Source organism: Dromiciops gliroides, chromosome 2, assembly GCF_019393635.1.
Source record: "Dromiciops gliroides isolate mDroGli1 chromosome 2, mDroGli1.pri, whole genome shotgun sequence".
Taxonomy (NCBI): domain Eukaryota; kingdom Metazoa; phylum Chordata; class Mammalia; order Microbiotheria; family Microbiotheriidae; genus Dromiciops; species Dromiciops gliroides.
Genome location: NC_057862.1, coordinates 440,667,777 through 440,684,127, shown reverse-complemented (window position 1 = coordinate 440,684,127; position 16,351 = coordinate 440,667,777). Strand labels below are relative to the sequence as shown.

Genomic DNA, 16,351 nt, shown 5'->3' with positions numbered 1-16,351 from the left:
CAACAACCAAAGCTTCCAAGAAAAATATGAATTAGTCTCAGGCCATGGAAGCACTCAAAAGGAGAGATAGAAGGAAGATTTAGAGAGGTGGAGGAAAGAATGGAAAGAGAAATGAGAGTGGTGCAGGAGAGTCATGAGAAAAAAGTCAACAGCTTGAAAAGTCAAATGGAAAAGGAGATACAAAAGCTCTCTGAAGAAAATAATTGCCTAAGAATTAGGATTGAACAAATGGAAGCTAGTGACTTTTTGAGAAACCAAGACACAGTAAAGCAAATACAAATGAATAAAAAAATAGAGGACAATATGAAATATCTCCTTGGAAAAACAGCTGACCAGGAGATCCAGGAGAGATAATTTGATAATCATTGGTCTACCTGAAAATCATGATCAAAATAAGAGTTTAGACATCATCTTCCAAGAAATTTTCAGGGAAAATTGCCCTGACATTCTAGAAGCAGAAGGTAAAATAGAAATTGAAAGAATCTACCAATCTCCTGAAAGAGATCCCAAAAGGAAAACTTCCAGGAATATCATAGCCAAATTTCAGAGATCTCAGGTCAAGGAGAAAATATTTCAAGCAGCTAGAAAAAAGGAATTCAACTATTGTGGAGCTATAGTCAGGATAACACAAGATCTAGCAGCTTCTATATTAAAAGATCAGAAGGCATGGAATATAATATTCCAGAGGGCAAAGGAACTGGGATTACAGCCAAAAATCACCTACCCTGCAAAACTGAGTATAATCTTTTAGGTGAAAAATGGGACTTCAATGAAAAAGAGGACTTTCAGGCATTCATAATGAAAAGACCTGAACTGAATAGAAAATTTGACTTTCAAATACAAGACACTAGAGAAGCATAAAAAGGTAAACAGGAAAAATAAATCATGAGGGATATTAAAAGATTAAACTGTTTATATTCCTACATGGGAAGATAATACTTCTAAATCATAAGATCTTTCTTAGTCTTAGGGCAGCTGAAAGGAATATACTTAGACAGAGGGCACAGGTGTGAATTGAATATGAAGAGATGATATCTGTAAAGCATTTCTTTTTTGTTTATCCTTGTTTTTTGTGGGGCAGGCAGGGTGGGGTGGCTTATGTCTGGGGTTAGATTTGGGCTTGGGGCCTCCTGGGTCCAGGGCTGGTGCTTTGTCCACTGTGTCACCTAGCTGACCCATGATGACATCTTTAGAATAAAGTTAAATTGTAAGAGGAATGCACTGGAAGAAAGAGAAAGGGAGAGGTGGATTTGGGAAAAGTAGTTCATATAAAAGAAACAAGAAAAAGCTTATAGAGTGGAGGGGAAGATGGGGAAGGAGTGGGGGAGTGAGTGAACATTACTCTAATCAGAATTGGCTCAAAGAGGGAGTAACATACACACTCTTTTTTTTTTTTTGTGGGACAATGGGGGTTAAGTGACTTGCCCAGGGTCACACAGCTAGTAAGTGTTAAGTGTCTGAAGCCGAATTTGAACTCCTGAATCCAGGGCTGGTGCTTTATCCACTGTGCCACCTAGCTGCCCCTAACATACACACTGAAGTGGATATAGTAATGTGTTTTACCCTGAGGAGAAGTGGAAGGGGAAGGAGATAAGGGGGTGGGGGGAGAGAGGCAAAAGAAGGAGGGTCAGATTGAGGGAGGGGACAGCAAAAAACAAAACACTTTCCAGGAGGGATAGGATGAAGGAAGATAGAAAATAGAGTAAATATCAAAGGAAGGGAATAAGATGGAGGGTAATACAGTTAGCAATAGTAATTGTGAAAGAAATGAAGACGAGGATTCTATCAGAAGGATGTATGAAAAATGCAAACCATCAACAGAGGAAGAAATGATGGTATCTGAATGCAGATTGAAGTATAATTTTCTTTGTTAGCTCTTCTTTCTTTCTTTTTTTTTTTTTAGGCAATGGGGGTTAAGTGACTTGCTCATGGTCACACAGCTAGTAAGTATCAAGTGTCTGAGGTCAGATTTGAACTCAGGTACTCCTGAATCCAGGGCCAGTGCTTTAACCACTGCGCCATCTAGCTGCCCCTGTTAGCTCTTCTTTCTAAAGTTATTTTGTCTATTTTCTTTCACAACCTGACTAATGTGAAGATGTTTTACATAACTGCACTTGTATGACTTATATTGAATTGCTTGATTTCATAGGGAGGGTTAAGGAAGGAGGGAGGAAGAAAATTTAGAGTGCAAAGTTTTAAAAAAACAATGTGAAAAAATTTTATTTTTATTTTTTTTACATGTAACTTGGGGAAAATTCTAAATAAAATGAAAATAATATTAAAATATTTACTTTCCAATTACATGCAAAAACAATTTTTAACATTGGTTTTTTTTTAACATTTTGAATTCAAAATTCTCTCCCTTCCTTTCTCCCCCCCCCATTGAGAAGGCAAGCAATTTGACATAGGTTATACAAATGCCATCATGCAAAGCATATTTCCAGATTAATCATGTTATTAAAGAAAACACTTCCAAAAAAATCCCCTAGAAAAACTCAATCAGTTCTTTCTCTGGAGGTAGGTAACATTTTTTCATCATAAATCCTTTGGAATTGTCTTAGATCATTGTATTGATGAGATTAGCTAAACCATTCACAGTTCATCATCATATATATTGCTATTACTGTGTAAAATGTTCTCCTGGTTCTGCTCATTTCACTTTGCATCAGTTCATGTAAGTCTTACCAGGTTTTTCTGAAAGCATCTTGCTATCTTTCTTTTGTTTGATCATAGATTTTTCCCTTATCCATAGATCTGAAAAGTAAACTATTCTATGCTCCCTTAATTTGCTTATGGTGTTACCCTTTATGTCTAATCATGTACCCATTTTGACCTTATCTTGGTATATAGTATGAGATTTTGGTCTATACCTAGTTTCTGCCAAACTGCTTTACAGTTTTCCCAGCGGTTTTAACTCATATTTAACAAATGGTGAGTTCTTGTCCCAAAAGCTTGGATCTCTTGTTTTATCAAACAGCTAGATTACTATGGTCATTTACTACTTTGTATTGTGTACATAATCTATACCACTGATCTATTGCTCTATTTCTTAGCCAGTACCAGGTTGTTTTGATGAATGCTGCTTTTTGTAATGCAGTTTGACATCTGGTATTCCTAGGCCACCTTTCTTCACATTTACACTCTCCCGCCTTCCCCTCCACCCCCACCCCCTACCCCCACCTTGATAGTCTTGACTTTTTTCTTCCAGATGAATTTTGTTATTATTTTTTCTTGCTCTATAAAATAATTTTTTGGTTAGTTTTATTGGTATGGTCTTGAATAAGTAACTTAATTTAGGTATAATTGTAATTTTTATTGTATCGGCTCAACCTACCCATGAGCAATGAGTATTTTTCCAGTTGTTTAGATTTAGCTTTATTTCTATGAAAAGTGTTTTCTAATTCTGTTTATATAGCTCCTGGGCTTGTCTTGGCAGGTAGACTGCCAAGTTTTTATACTATCTGCAATTATTTTATTTTTTATTCAAAAAAACTTAAATTTATTTGGTATTTTATTTTCCCCAATTACATGTAAAAACAATTCTTAACATTCATTCTAAAATTTTGAGTGCCAAATTCTCTCCTTTCCTCTGCCCCACTGAGAAGGCAAGCAATTTGATGTAGGTTATACATGTGTAGTCATACAAAACATATTTCTATATTAGTTATATTGTGAAAGAAAACATAGACAAAAAAAAATCCCACCAGAAAAATAAAGAGTAAAAAAAAAAAAGTAAAAAAAGTATGCTTCAATCTGTATTCAAACTCCATCATTTTTTTTCTCTGGGGATAGATAACATTTTTCGTCATCAGTCCTTCAGAGTTGTCTTGGGTCATTGTCTTGCTGAGAACAGCTGTCATTCACATTGGTCATCTTACAATATTTCAGTTATTGTGTAAAATATTCTCCTGGTTCTATTAATTTCACTTTGCATCAATTCAAGTGAGTCCAGGTTTCTTTGAAAGTATCCTGCTCATTATTTCTTATAGAACAACAGTATTCCAGAATAATCATAAACTATAACTTGTTTAGCCATCTTTCAGTTAATGAGCATCCTCTCAGTTTCTAATTCTTTGACACCAGAAAAGAGGAGCTATATATATATCTTTGTACATATAGGTCATTTTTCTTTTTGTTTTTTCTCTTTTTTGGGATAGAGACTTACTAGTTGTACTGCTGGGTCATAGGGTATGTGAAGTTGTATAGCCTTTTAAGCATAGTTCCAAATTGCTCTACATAATGGTTGAATCAGTTCATAACTCCACTAACAATGCATTAATGTATCCATTTTCTCACATCCCCTCCAACATTTGTTATTTTCCTTTTTTTTCTTATTAGCCAATCTAATAGGTGTGAGCTGGTACCTCAGGATTGTTTTAATTTGCATTTCTCCAATTGAGAGTAATTTAGAGCATTATTTCATATGGCTATAGATAGCTTTGATTATTTCATCTGAAAACTGCCTGTTCATATCCTTTGACCATTTATCATTTAGGGAAATGACTCTTTTTTTTTATGAATTCAGCTCTGTTCTCTATATATTAGAGAAATGAGACCTTTATAAGAAAAATTGCTTCCATTTTTTCACAGTTATTATTTGCCTCCCTCCTATTTCCCCCATTTATTCTATTCTCTCTCCTTTCACCCTCTCCCTCTTCAAAAGTGTTTTGCTTCTGACTACTGCCTTCCCCGATTTGCCCTCCCTTCTATCATCCCCACCCCCTTCCTTTATCTCCTTCTCCTAATTTTCTCTAGGGTAAGATAGATTTCTATACTCAACTGTTTGTGTATATTATTCTGTCTTTGAGCCAATTCCAGTGAGAGTAAGGTTCAAGCATCCCCTATCTCCACTTCCCCAATCTTCTCCTCCACTATAAAAGCTTTTTTGCACCTCTTTTATGTAAAATAATTTAACCCCCTCTACCTCTCCCTTTCCCCTTTTCCCAGCGCATTTCTCTTTCTCACCCCTTTTATTTTTTTAGATGTCATCTTATCATATTCAACTTACACCTGTACCCTCTGTTTAAATACACTCCTTCTAACTGCTGTAATAAATAAAAAGTCCTTAGAAGTTACAAATATTCATCTTCCCATGTAGAAATGTAAACAGTTTAGCTTTATCGAGTCCCTTATGATTTCTCTTTCCTGTTTACTATTTTGTGCTTCTTTTGAGTCTTGTATTTGAAAGTTACATTTTTCTATTCAGCTCTAGTCTTTTCATCAAAAATGCTTAAAAGTCCTTTGTTTCACTGAATATCCATTTTCCCCCTGAAAAATTATATATACTTTTACTGGTTAGGGGATTCTTGGATGTAATCCTAGCTCCTTTGCCTTCCAGAATATCATATTCCATGCCCTCTGATTCTTCAATGTAGAAGCTGCTAAATCTTGTGTGATCCTGATTATGGCTCCATGATATTTGAATTGTTTCTTTTTAGCTACTTGCAATATTTTCTTCTTGACCTGGGACCTCTGGGATTTGGCTATAATATTCCTGGGAGTTTTCATTTTGGGATCTCTTTGAGGAGGTGATAGATGGATTCTTTCCATTTCTATTTTACCCTCTGGTTCTAGGATATCATGGCAGTTTTCCTTGATAATTTCTTGAAAGATAATGTCTAGGGCCCCCCCTTTTCTTTTTTTTTTTCTTTTTTTTTTGGTGAGGCAATTGGGGTTAAGTGACTTGCCCAGGGTCACACAGCCAGTAAGTGTTAAGTGTCTGAGGCCGGATTTGAACTCAGGTACTCCTGACTCCAGGGCCAGTGCTCTATCCACTGTGCCACCTAGCTGCCCCTCCAATAATTCTAAATTATCTCTTTTGGATCTATTTACTAGGTCAGTCATTTTTCCAATGCTATATTTCAAATTTTCTTCTGTTTTTCATTCTTTGACTTTATTTTATTGCTTTTTAATGTCTCATTGAGTAATTAGTTTCAACTTGCCCAGTTCTAATTTTTAAGGAATTATTTTCTTCAGTAAGCTGTTCTTCCTTTTCTGTTTGGTCAATATTACTTTTTTTTTTTTTTTGGCACAGCAATGAGGGCTAAGTGACTTGCTCAGGGTCACATAGCTAGTAAGTGTCAAGTGTCTGAGGCCAAATTTGAACTTAGGTCCTCCAGAATCCAGGGCAAGTGCTCTGTCCACTGCACCACCTAGCTGCCCCCCAATATTACTTTTTAAGGAGTCCTTTTCTTCAGTGACATTTTGTCCTTTTCCCATTTGGCTTATTCTGTTAATGTGTGTGTGTGTGTGTGTGTGTGTGTGTGTGTTTGTGTGTGTGTGTAACTCTTTTACTAAGCTGTTAACTTATTTTTCATGGTTTTCTTGCATCACTGTCATTTCTTGTCTCAATTTTTTCTTTAATTCTCTTATTTGATTTAAAAAATCCTTTTTGAAATCTTCCAGGGTCTGAGACCAATTTACATTTTTTTCCCTCATGGCTTCACATGGAACTGCTTTGATTTCCTTGTCTTATTAGTTTGTGTTTTGATCTTCTCTCTCAGTATAGTAAAGTTCTATGGTCAGGTTCTTTTTTTGTTGTTTGTTCACTTTTTCCAACCAGTTTTTGATTTTTAACTTTATGTTAAAGTTGTGCCCTGCTGCCTGGGTGGAGGGGACACTTTCCTGAGCTGTTTAAAGAACTAGTTCTTAGGGTCTATAAGTTTACAATTCTTCCAAGGTGGTATGATTTAAGCAGAGGTGTGGTCACTGCTTTCCTGGCCTGTGCTCTGGTCTATGAGTGACCACAAGCATTCTCTTCCACCCCAGAACAGTGACCAGGTTCCTTGCTCCTGCTAATGCTTCTTCTTGTCCTGCAATTGTTATCTGGAACCATGTATGGGCAATGAAACAGAGTCTGGCTCCTGATTCTAGCAAAAATTTTCCTGTAATCTCCTTTTGACAAGTTGTCCAACCCCCTTACAGTCTGTGGGCTGAGAGCTTGGGAAAGCCAAGATGCACATACCCCCAAAGCCTGCTGCTTGCTTGCTGGATGCAGCCTTGTCTGGACTGCACTCCACTCTCATTCCAGTGAGATAGACCTTTCCTGACAACTTTCTAAGTTGTCTTGGCCTGGAAAATTGTTTTACCCCATTCTTTTGTTGGTTTTGCCACTCTAGAATTTGTTTTGAGGTATTATTTTAATGTTGTTTGGAGGAGAATTTGGGAGAGCTCAGGTGAATACCTGCCTTTACTCTGTCATCTTGACTCTTCCTCCAATAAGGAATCATTATTATCAAATATTCTGGTGATTAGAGATAACAACTTCTAGCATGTATAACATTTTGCAATTTACAAAGAACTGTCCCTACATTGTTTTGAGTCTCACAACAACTTTGGGAGGGAGACAGAGCAGATGGAGTAATTCACACTCATACAGTCTTGCTGGGTCCTTTTGCAACATTTCTGATAACTTTGCGATTATTTGAAAGCCATAGCACCTTAAGGATTAGAAAATCTGTGTTCTAGGTGCCAGAGATTTCTCTGATCTTCATGAATTTTTCCTACTTTTCTAAGGACAGAAAATAAAAAAGACCTTGGTTGAAATCTTCTACCACTTGCTGGCTTTGTGGCTATTGGCAAGCCTTGTAACTACTTTGAGACTCAGTTTCCTCATCTGTAAAATAGTTATAATAATACATGTATCTACTTCACAGGCTTGTTGTGAGAATCAGATGAAAGTGTATATGCTATGTACATTTTTGCTGTGATAATGATCATTATTATTATTATTATTATTATTATTATTATTATTATTATTATTATTATTATTATTATTATTTTAACTATACCCAGAGTGGGGAGCTGTTTAAACCCACCCATGTGCCCTCCAGGACAAATCATCTAACCACATTAAATGAATATGTATGTTTGTTGAATGAGTGAATGGAAGAATGAATGATTTGGGAAGGTATTAGTCATTCCCTTTGGTCTGATTAGTCTATCTTTTTTGTTCCAGGGGTTTATTTCCCTGCCTTGACAAGCCTGCTGTCTCAGAAAGTTCGGGAGAATGAGCGAGCATTCACCTATAGCACTGTGGGCGCAGGTTCCCAGTTTGGGTAGGTTCTGATAGCACAGTAATGAGATATTGGGCTTGGGGTGGGGGGAGGAAGGCAAAAGGAAAAAAAAGAAGCATGAGCTCATGTCATCATGTCATGTTCCTCAAGCTGAATGAGCTGCCGTTGAATTTGAGCCACAAACAATTCAGCCTCCCAAGAATGACACATGGGAAGACATACCAGGAACTGTTTATGGCAACAAAGGACATCAACACAGGGCACATCTGGATCTCTGGATGACAGGCATCCTGGAGGGCATCATTTCTGGATGTGGAAGCCTGAGGCTGTTGCTCCAGGAGATGAACAGAGACTTGTTCCTGAAACTATTCATGCCCTTTGAAATGCTGTCCCTTTGTGCACATTTTCCTCTCTTGGTGTCAGGAGGGTTTGGGGGACTGGGGGGTTTGGGTTGGCAAATGGTTTGGAGGGGGAACCGTCACTTCATCTGTTTCTTTTTTATCTGTGCTGAGTGAGACGAGGTAGGTCATTCCCTGCTCCCTCTCTTCTTTTCAAATTCACTCTATAGTTGTCCTGATGTAATTTTGGACAGCAGGTGCTATGGCATAGATGAGGTGGCACGGCCATAGGGCATGGAAGATAGACAGAAACACAGGCTTCACATGGTTTCTACTTAGGGCTTAATTTGTTTGACTGTATAATGTCTCAGCCTCTGCCTTCTGTTAGGCACAGACACCACCACCCTCAACCATGTGCAGGGGCAGATGGAGAAAGACAGGTTGGTTGGGGGAGGGAAGGTCATTTCAGCATCCTTTTGCTTCTTGGGATGCTTTGTTCTGAAGCTATAGAAGGAATGTATTACAGGATACAAGGTTTTTTGCTGTATTAAAATGCTTTAGTATTTGATATTGGTTGAACAGACCTTTGGCTGAGACTTCAAAATTTTTCTTTTAACTTGAGATTTTTCTTGTGTTTGCGTTAGAACTGGAGACAGCACCAAGGTGGCCCAGTAGATTGAGCACTGGCTTAGGAATTGAGGAACATGGGTTCTACTGTGAGTTCTGTGTTTAATTCACCATGAACAAGTAACTTTCCATCTTGGGGCTTGAGTTTTCCCATCTGTCGATAAGGGTTTGGACACTCAGTTGCTTTCCAGATTCAACATTCTAAATTCTAGATTTTGCAGAATTTGACAGTTGTAAAGGGAACTCACCTGACATTTGGTCCAACCTACAACAAAGATTCCCCTCCCCATCATACCCAGTGATTGGTCTTGCAGTCTTTGAAGACCTCCACCACCTCCCACGGCAGCATGATTCTACTTTAGAATGCCTCTAATTATTAGAAGTTTGTCCTTAAATCAAACCCAAATTTCCATCATGGCAAATTTTATGCAGTGTTCCTATTTCTGCCCTCTGGGGTCAGACAGAACAAATTAATCTCTCTTCCACATGATAGACCTTCATGTACTTGAAGGAAGAGATCATATCCTCTCTGAGTCTTCTTCACACTGAACATTCAGCATTCCTTCAAACTATCCTCATAGGACACTTACTGAAGGGACTGCTCATACTTTTCCTCTGGATGTTCTCCAGTTTGTCAGTGTCACACCCCACCTCCCCTCCCCCCATCTAACACAGTGCTCAAAAAACAAACAAGGGCAGAGAATAGCTGTCCTATTGACTCCTTTTATTCCTGAAAGCTGGTGTCTTTTTTAATGCAGCTTAACATTGCATCATCTTTTCCAGCTTCCATATCACACTATTCACTCTCATTGAGTTTGAATTCCACTAAAAGCCTCCAATCTTTTATTTCCATGTTCATGAATTCTAAAATTCCTTTATTTGATCATCTTTTATGATTCTGTCTTTCTCTCTGCCTTATATCCCTGTTCTTTGTTCTCACCTTCCTCTCTACTCCCTCTACCCCAGGCCATCAGCCCTTCCCTATTTCTTATTCTGTTGCCAACCATGCCTTGCAAAGCTTCAACCTTGCATCGCTCTTACCATCTCCTTCCTTTGACTCTATCCATGTACTTCTGAGTGAGGTTAGAGAAAATTACAAAACTGAGCTGACTAGGCCTATTATAAATTTATATTACATAATCTCAATGATTTTTTTTCAATTCATTTATATCTCCCTAATTGATCACTATTCCACTCACCAAACTTCCAAACTTTTTCATTCCATCCTTAAATTTCTATGGCATCTTCTTATTTCACCCTCTCAGCTGAGGACCTTGCTTTACAGTGGGACAGCTAAGTGGTGCAGTGGATAGAGTGCTGGCCCTGGAGTCAAGAGGACCTGAGTCCAAATCTAACCTCAGACCCTTAGTAGCTGTGTGACCCCGGGCAAGTTACTTAACCCCAATTACCTTAAACATTTGGGGCTATCTTCAGTTGTACTGATATGTATATATATCTTACCACTGGACCCAGATGGCTCTGGAGGAGAGAGAGAAGTTGGTGACCTAGCACAGCCCTCTCTCACTTAAATCCAATTCAGTGCAAGTCACAACATCACCCTGATGTCACAGTCCTCTTCGAGAACGGATAAAACCAACAAAAGCAGCTTTATAGTTCACTGGAAAAAATTGAGACCATTCACCAAAAGATTCCTCTTTTCCCCTCTTCCTAATCTCACATCACTTACATGTCTTTCCCTACTATCTCTTCCTTCATCCCTATCTCACATAAAAAGTTAGCCCTTTTCCTTGCCAAGGCAAACCCTTCTTCATGTGTCCTACATCCTATTATGTCCCATCTTTTCAAATCTCTGTCTTCTCCCCCCATCATCATCCCCTTTCTGCTGCATGCTTCTTTGCTTCTATAAACATGCTCAGGTCTCTCCTATCCTTTAAAAAACACACACCTTAATTTGATTCAACCATCCCTGCTAGCTATCATCTTCTCTCTCTTCCCTTTCATGACTAAAGGGGAAGTCATCTATAATTTGTGCTCTCATTTCCTTTCCTCTTACTTTTTTTTTTTTTTTAGTGAGGCAGTGGGGGTTAAGTGACTTGCCCAGGGTCACACAGCTAGTAAGTGTTAAGTGTCTGAGGTTGGATTTGAACTCAGGTACTCCTGACTCCATGGCCGGTGCTCTATCCACTGCGCCACCTAGCTGCCCCTCCTCTTACTCTCTTAACTCTGCAACCTGGCTTCCAAACTCATTATTCAGCTGAAACTGCTCCATCCAAAATTATCCCCCCGCAAAATGATGATCTTTTCTCAGTATTCATACTCTTCTGAATGGCAGCTAGTTGGTGTTGTGGATAGTGATAGAGACTGAAATCAGGAAGATCTGAGTTCAAATCTGGCCTCAGACATTTACTAGCTATGTGACCTGGAGCAAGTCATTTAATCTTTTTGCTTCAGTTTCCTTATCTGTAAAATGGGAATAATAATAACATATACTCCCCAGGGTTGTTTTGAGGATCCAATGAGATAACATTTGTAAAGCACTTAGTCCAATGCCTAGCACTTAGTAACTGTTAGCAATTATCATCATTCTTGACCTCTCTTCAGTCTTCTGCACTTTTTTGGGGGGGGCATTGGGGGTTAAGTGACTTTCCCAGGGTCACACAGCTAGTAAGTGTCAAGTGTCTGAGGCCGGATTTGAACTCAGGTCCTCCTGACTCCAGGGCTGGTGCTCTATCCACTGTGCCACCTAGCTGCCCCCAGTCTTTTGCACTTTTGATCATCTTCTTCTGCTGGGTACTTTCTACTCTCTAGGATTTTGTGACACTACTCTCTTCTGTATTATTCTTAACTGTCTGACCATTCCTCCTTAGCTGCCTTTGTTCTATCTTCATCCCAGTCATGCCCATTAACCATGGAAGTCTGCCAAGGCCATGTCCTGGCCTTCTTCTCTTCTTTCTCTATACTCTTGTAATGGGGGAATGGAGTACGGGTTCATTAGGGGTAGGGGTTTTTAGGAATTCCTCTTTAAAGAATTACACCCTCTTGCACACAAAAAGTAGTTAGAATAAGGTGGTAGTTTATTTAGGGGCAAGGGAAAGGAAGGGGGGGGCGGGGGGGGGGAAGGGAAACCATGAAAGAAATCCTTGGACTTCTCATGGGGAGATAGGCACAAAGCACATGACTCAGAGGTACCAATCTCCTCGAGTAGGAGAATGGCAGGTACTTTTATAGGGGCTGATGGGGGTGGACCATCTGCCTGTGGAAAGTTCCTTTAGTGAGGGAGGACCATCCCCCACTGGCAGTGACTGGAGGAATTTGGGTGAGGGGTAGCTTTGGATCTCTCTTCAGGACACAAAGGCCGAAGCCACACCCAAATTTATCTCCCCAGGGGTAAGGGAGACCAGAATGAAGGGTGGAAGTCCCAAAGCTAGCTCAGTCCAAACTGGTTCCACTTATCTGTCTAGGTGTATCTGTCCTCTGGTTTAGTTTCTCAAGGAGAAGATTCCTTGATGTGCCCCAGAGAACTTCTGGGGTGCTCTGCACCCCATGACACTCTCTTACTTGGTGATCTCATCAGCTCCCTTGGAAACAATTATCATCTCTTTGCAGATGATTTTTAGATCTATTTGTACAGCCCTAATATCACTTCTGGCCTTGTCTTGTATCACCAACTGCCTATTGAACATCCAGTTGTTTCATAAACATCTCACATTTATTATGTCCAAAACTGAATTTATTATTTCCTTCTACTCCTGCCCCCAACCTTCTCCTCTTTCAAATTTCCTAATTTCTTTTAACAACATCATTCTCCCAGCTACTTAGGCTTTCAATTTCACCATGGTCTCTCTCTCTTTTTTAAATTTTATTTTATTTTTCAGCAACAAACATTTATTTTATTTTCCATTTACACGTAAGGGTAGTTTTCAACATTCATTTTCATAAGATTTAGAGTTCCAAATTTTTCTCCCTCCCTCCCTCCCTTTCCTCCCCTCTCCACAAGATTGCAACCAGGTTATATATGTACAATCCACAAGTGTTCTTTTTATCAGTTCTTTCTATAGGGGTGCATAGTAAGCTTCCTCATTAGTTCCTTGGGATTATCTTGGATCACTACACTGCTGAGAGTAGTTAAGTCATTCACAATTGCTCATTGAACAATACTGCTGTCACTATGCACAATGTCCTCCCAGCTCTGTTCACCTCACTATACACTGATGTTCATTAGTCTTTCCAGGTTTTTGGGGGGTCATCCTGTTTGTCATTTCCTATAGCACAAGACTTATTCCACCACAATCATATAGCACAGCTTCTTCCATCATTCCTCAATTGATGGACATCCCCTTGATTCTCAATTCTTAGCCTCCACCAAGAGTTGCTATATTTTTTGTACAATTTCCCCCCCTTTTCTCTTTTTCATGATTACTATTGTTAACTGTTTCCCTTCCATCCTATTCCCTTCCCCATGATATTTATTCTATTATCCATCTTCTTTCATCCTATCACTCTTCAAAAGGGATTTGCTTCTGTCTGTCCCCTCCCCCACTCTGCCCTTCCTTCTTTTGCCCCTCTCTCTTTATCCCCTTCCCCTCCTATTTTCCTGCAGGGTTATAGAGATTACTCCACCCAATTGAGTGTGTGCATTATTCCCTCCTTGAGCCAATTCTAATGAGATTGAGGTCTTTGAGCCAATTTTGATGAGTGTTAGGCTCATTTACTGCCCAGATTAAATAGATTACTCCACCCAGTTGGGTGTGTCTGTTAGTCCCTCCTTGAGGCAGCTCTGATGAGTTTAAGGTCTTTGAGCCTTTTCTGATGAGTATAAAATTCATTTACTGCCCTGCTCCTCTCCCATCTCTTCCCCAATTCCATAAGGCTTTTCCTGTTACTTTCATGTAGGATTTCGCTTCTGCCCTTCCCCTTCCCCCAGTGAATTCCCTTCACCCCTCAATTTAACCCTAATGTTATCATCTAGCTCAGTGACACAGTGGACAAATCATAACCCCTGGACCCAGGGGGATCCCAGCCAAGACCCGGCCTCAGACACAAGACAGTTGCCCACTGTACAAACCCAGGTATGTCCCCCAGCTCCAATTTTTTATGGTTCTCTAGGGTCTTGTATTTCAAAGTCAAATTTGCCATTCAGTTCAGGTCTTTTCATCACAAATATCTGAAAGTCTTCTTTTTCATTAAAGTCCCATTTTTTCCACTGAAAGATAATGCTGAGTTTTGCTGGGTAGGTGATTCTTGGTTGTAATCCCATTTCCTTTGCCCTTTGGAATATCATATTCCATGCCCTCTGGTCCTTTAATGTAGAAGCTGCTAGATCTTGTGCTATTCTGTCCGGGGCTCCACAGTACTTGAATTCTTTCTTTTTCTGGCAGCTTGCAATATTTTCTTCTTGACCCGACAGCTCTGGAATTTGGCTATAATATTTCTAGGAGTTTTCCTTTTGGGATCTCTTTCTGGAGGTGATTGGTGGATTCTTTCAATTTCTATTTTAGCTTCTTCTTCTAGAATTTCAGGGCAATTTTCCCTGAGAATATCTTGGAAGATGGTTCTAAGATCTTTCCTTGATCATGGTTTTCAGGTAGACCAATAATTTTCAAATTATCTCTCTTGGACTTATTTTCCAGGTTGGCAGTTTTTCCCAGAAGATATTTCACATTGTCCTCTATTTTTTTATTCATTTGGATTTGCTTTATTGTGTCTTGGTTTCTCATAAAGTCACTGACTTCCATTTGTTCAATCCTAATTCTTAGGCAATTATTTTCATCAGAGAGCTTTTGTACCTCCTTTTCCATTTGGCCAATTTGACTTTTCAAGCTGTTGACTTTTTTCTCATGTCTTTCCTGTATCACCCTCATTTCTCTTTCCATTTTTTCCTCTATCTCTCTAACTTTATCTCTCTAACTTTATCTTCAATTCATATTTTTCTTGGAAGCTTTAGATATAGGGGCCCTGATGTTGACATCTTCCTCTGAGGGTGCCCCTTGGTCTTCCTTATTACTGAAGAAACTTTCTGTTGTCCTCACCTTTCTCTGTCTGCTCATCTTGCCTTTCTTTTACTAGACTTTTAGCTCCTTAAAGTGGGGCACTGTTTCCAGGCTGCAGTATCCCAAGTTTAAGAAGTCCCAAGTGGTATGATTTAAGGAGAATCAGGTTCTTCACTCACCCGGCCTGTTCCCTGGTCCTAGATGACCCCAGATCAACTTGCTAATCAACCAGCTTTGTGTTTTGTGGTTGTTAGCTCAGATGAGCCTGTGCACTTCTCCCACCTGGGCCACTGCTACTCGGGCCTACCTCCTGGTTCTCAGCAGGGGTGTAAAAGCCAAGTTCTGCCTTAGCACCAGCATAGACCCCTATAGTCTCCCCCCTGTCCAGGGCTTAGCCCTCTCACCAGACTGTGAGCTTAGTTCCAGACAACACTGGTGCTTCAGCTGATTCAGAGGCTCTGGGGGTCTGCTTCTCTGGTGAGGCCTTCCTGGGACTGGATCTGTGTCAGGGTGACTTTGGGGTTGGGCTCAACTCCTGTATCAGCACAGCAGATCCCTCCTTCTGACCTTCCAAGCTGTTCTTAGTTAGAAGATGATTTCAGCACATTCTTCTTTGAGTTGTACTGCTCTGGACATTTTCCTATGGCATTATTTGGATGTTTTTTGGAACGATCATGTCATGAGTTTAGGAGTTCACTGGTCTCTCTGTTTTTTAAAAAATTAAATTTAATTAAATTTTCCAAATTTCATTTTCAGTTATGAATTTTCTCCCTCCCTCTTGCCTCTCCCCCACCCATTGAGAAAACATTATATATATGAAGTCATGCATAACATATTTCCACATTAGCTATGCTATGAAAGAAAAAGAAAGCAAGACAAAGTGAAAGAAAATATGCTCCAATCTGTATTCAGAGTTCATCAGTTTTTTCTCTGGAGGTGGATAGCATCTTTTTTTAAATCATGAGTCATTTAGAATTGTCATGGATTATTGTATTGATCAGAATAATTGTCTTTCACATTGATTGTCATTATAATATTACTCTTATTGTGTACAATGTTCTCCTAGTTCTGCTCACTTCACTTTGTATCAACTCATATAAGTCTTCCCATGTTTTTCTAAAATCACCCACTGTCATTTCTTACAGCACAATGGTATTCTATCACAATCTTATACCAGAACTTGTTGTTCAGCCATTCCACAGTTGAGTGGTATCCCCATAATTTCCATTTCTTTGCCACCACAAAAAAGCTGCTATACATATTTTTGTTCATATGAGTCCTTTTTCTTTTTCTTTGATATCTTTGGGATATAGACCTACTAGTGGTATTGTTAGATCAAAGAGTGTGCACAATTTTATAGTCCTTTGGGCATAGATCCAAATTGTTCTTCAAAACAATTGGACGGGGGGTAGCTAGGTGG

General features: G+C 39.3%; 1 protein-coding gene across 3 annotated transcripts in view; it reads left to right on the top strand.

Annotated features, from left to right (window-relative positions):
- Nucleotides 1–16,351, top strand: part of SLC17A9 (solute carrier family 17 member 9) — a 51,537-nt gene that overhangs the window by 20,152 nt on the left and 15,034 nt on the right. For all 3 annotated transcript variants that reach the window (XM_043981051.1, XM_043981050.1, XM_043981049.1), the window contains exon 4: nucleotides 7,958–8,057. In XM_043981051.1, coding sequence (XP_043836986.1) covers nucleotides 7,958–8,057 — 100 coding nt within the window. The remainder of the gene's footprint in view (nucleotides 1–7,957; nucleotides 8,058–16,351) is intronic.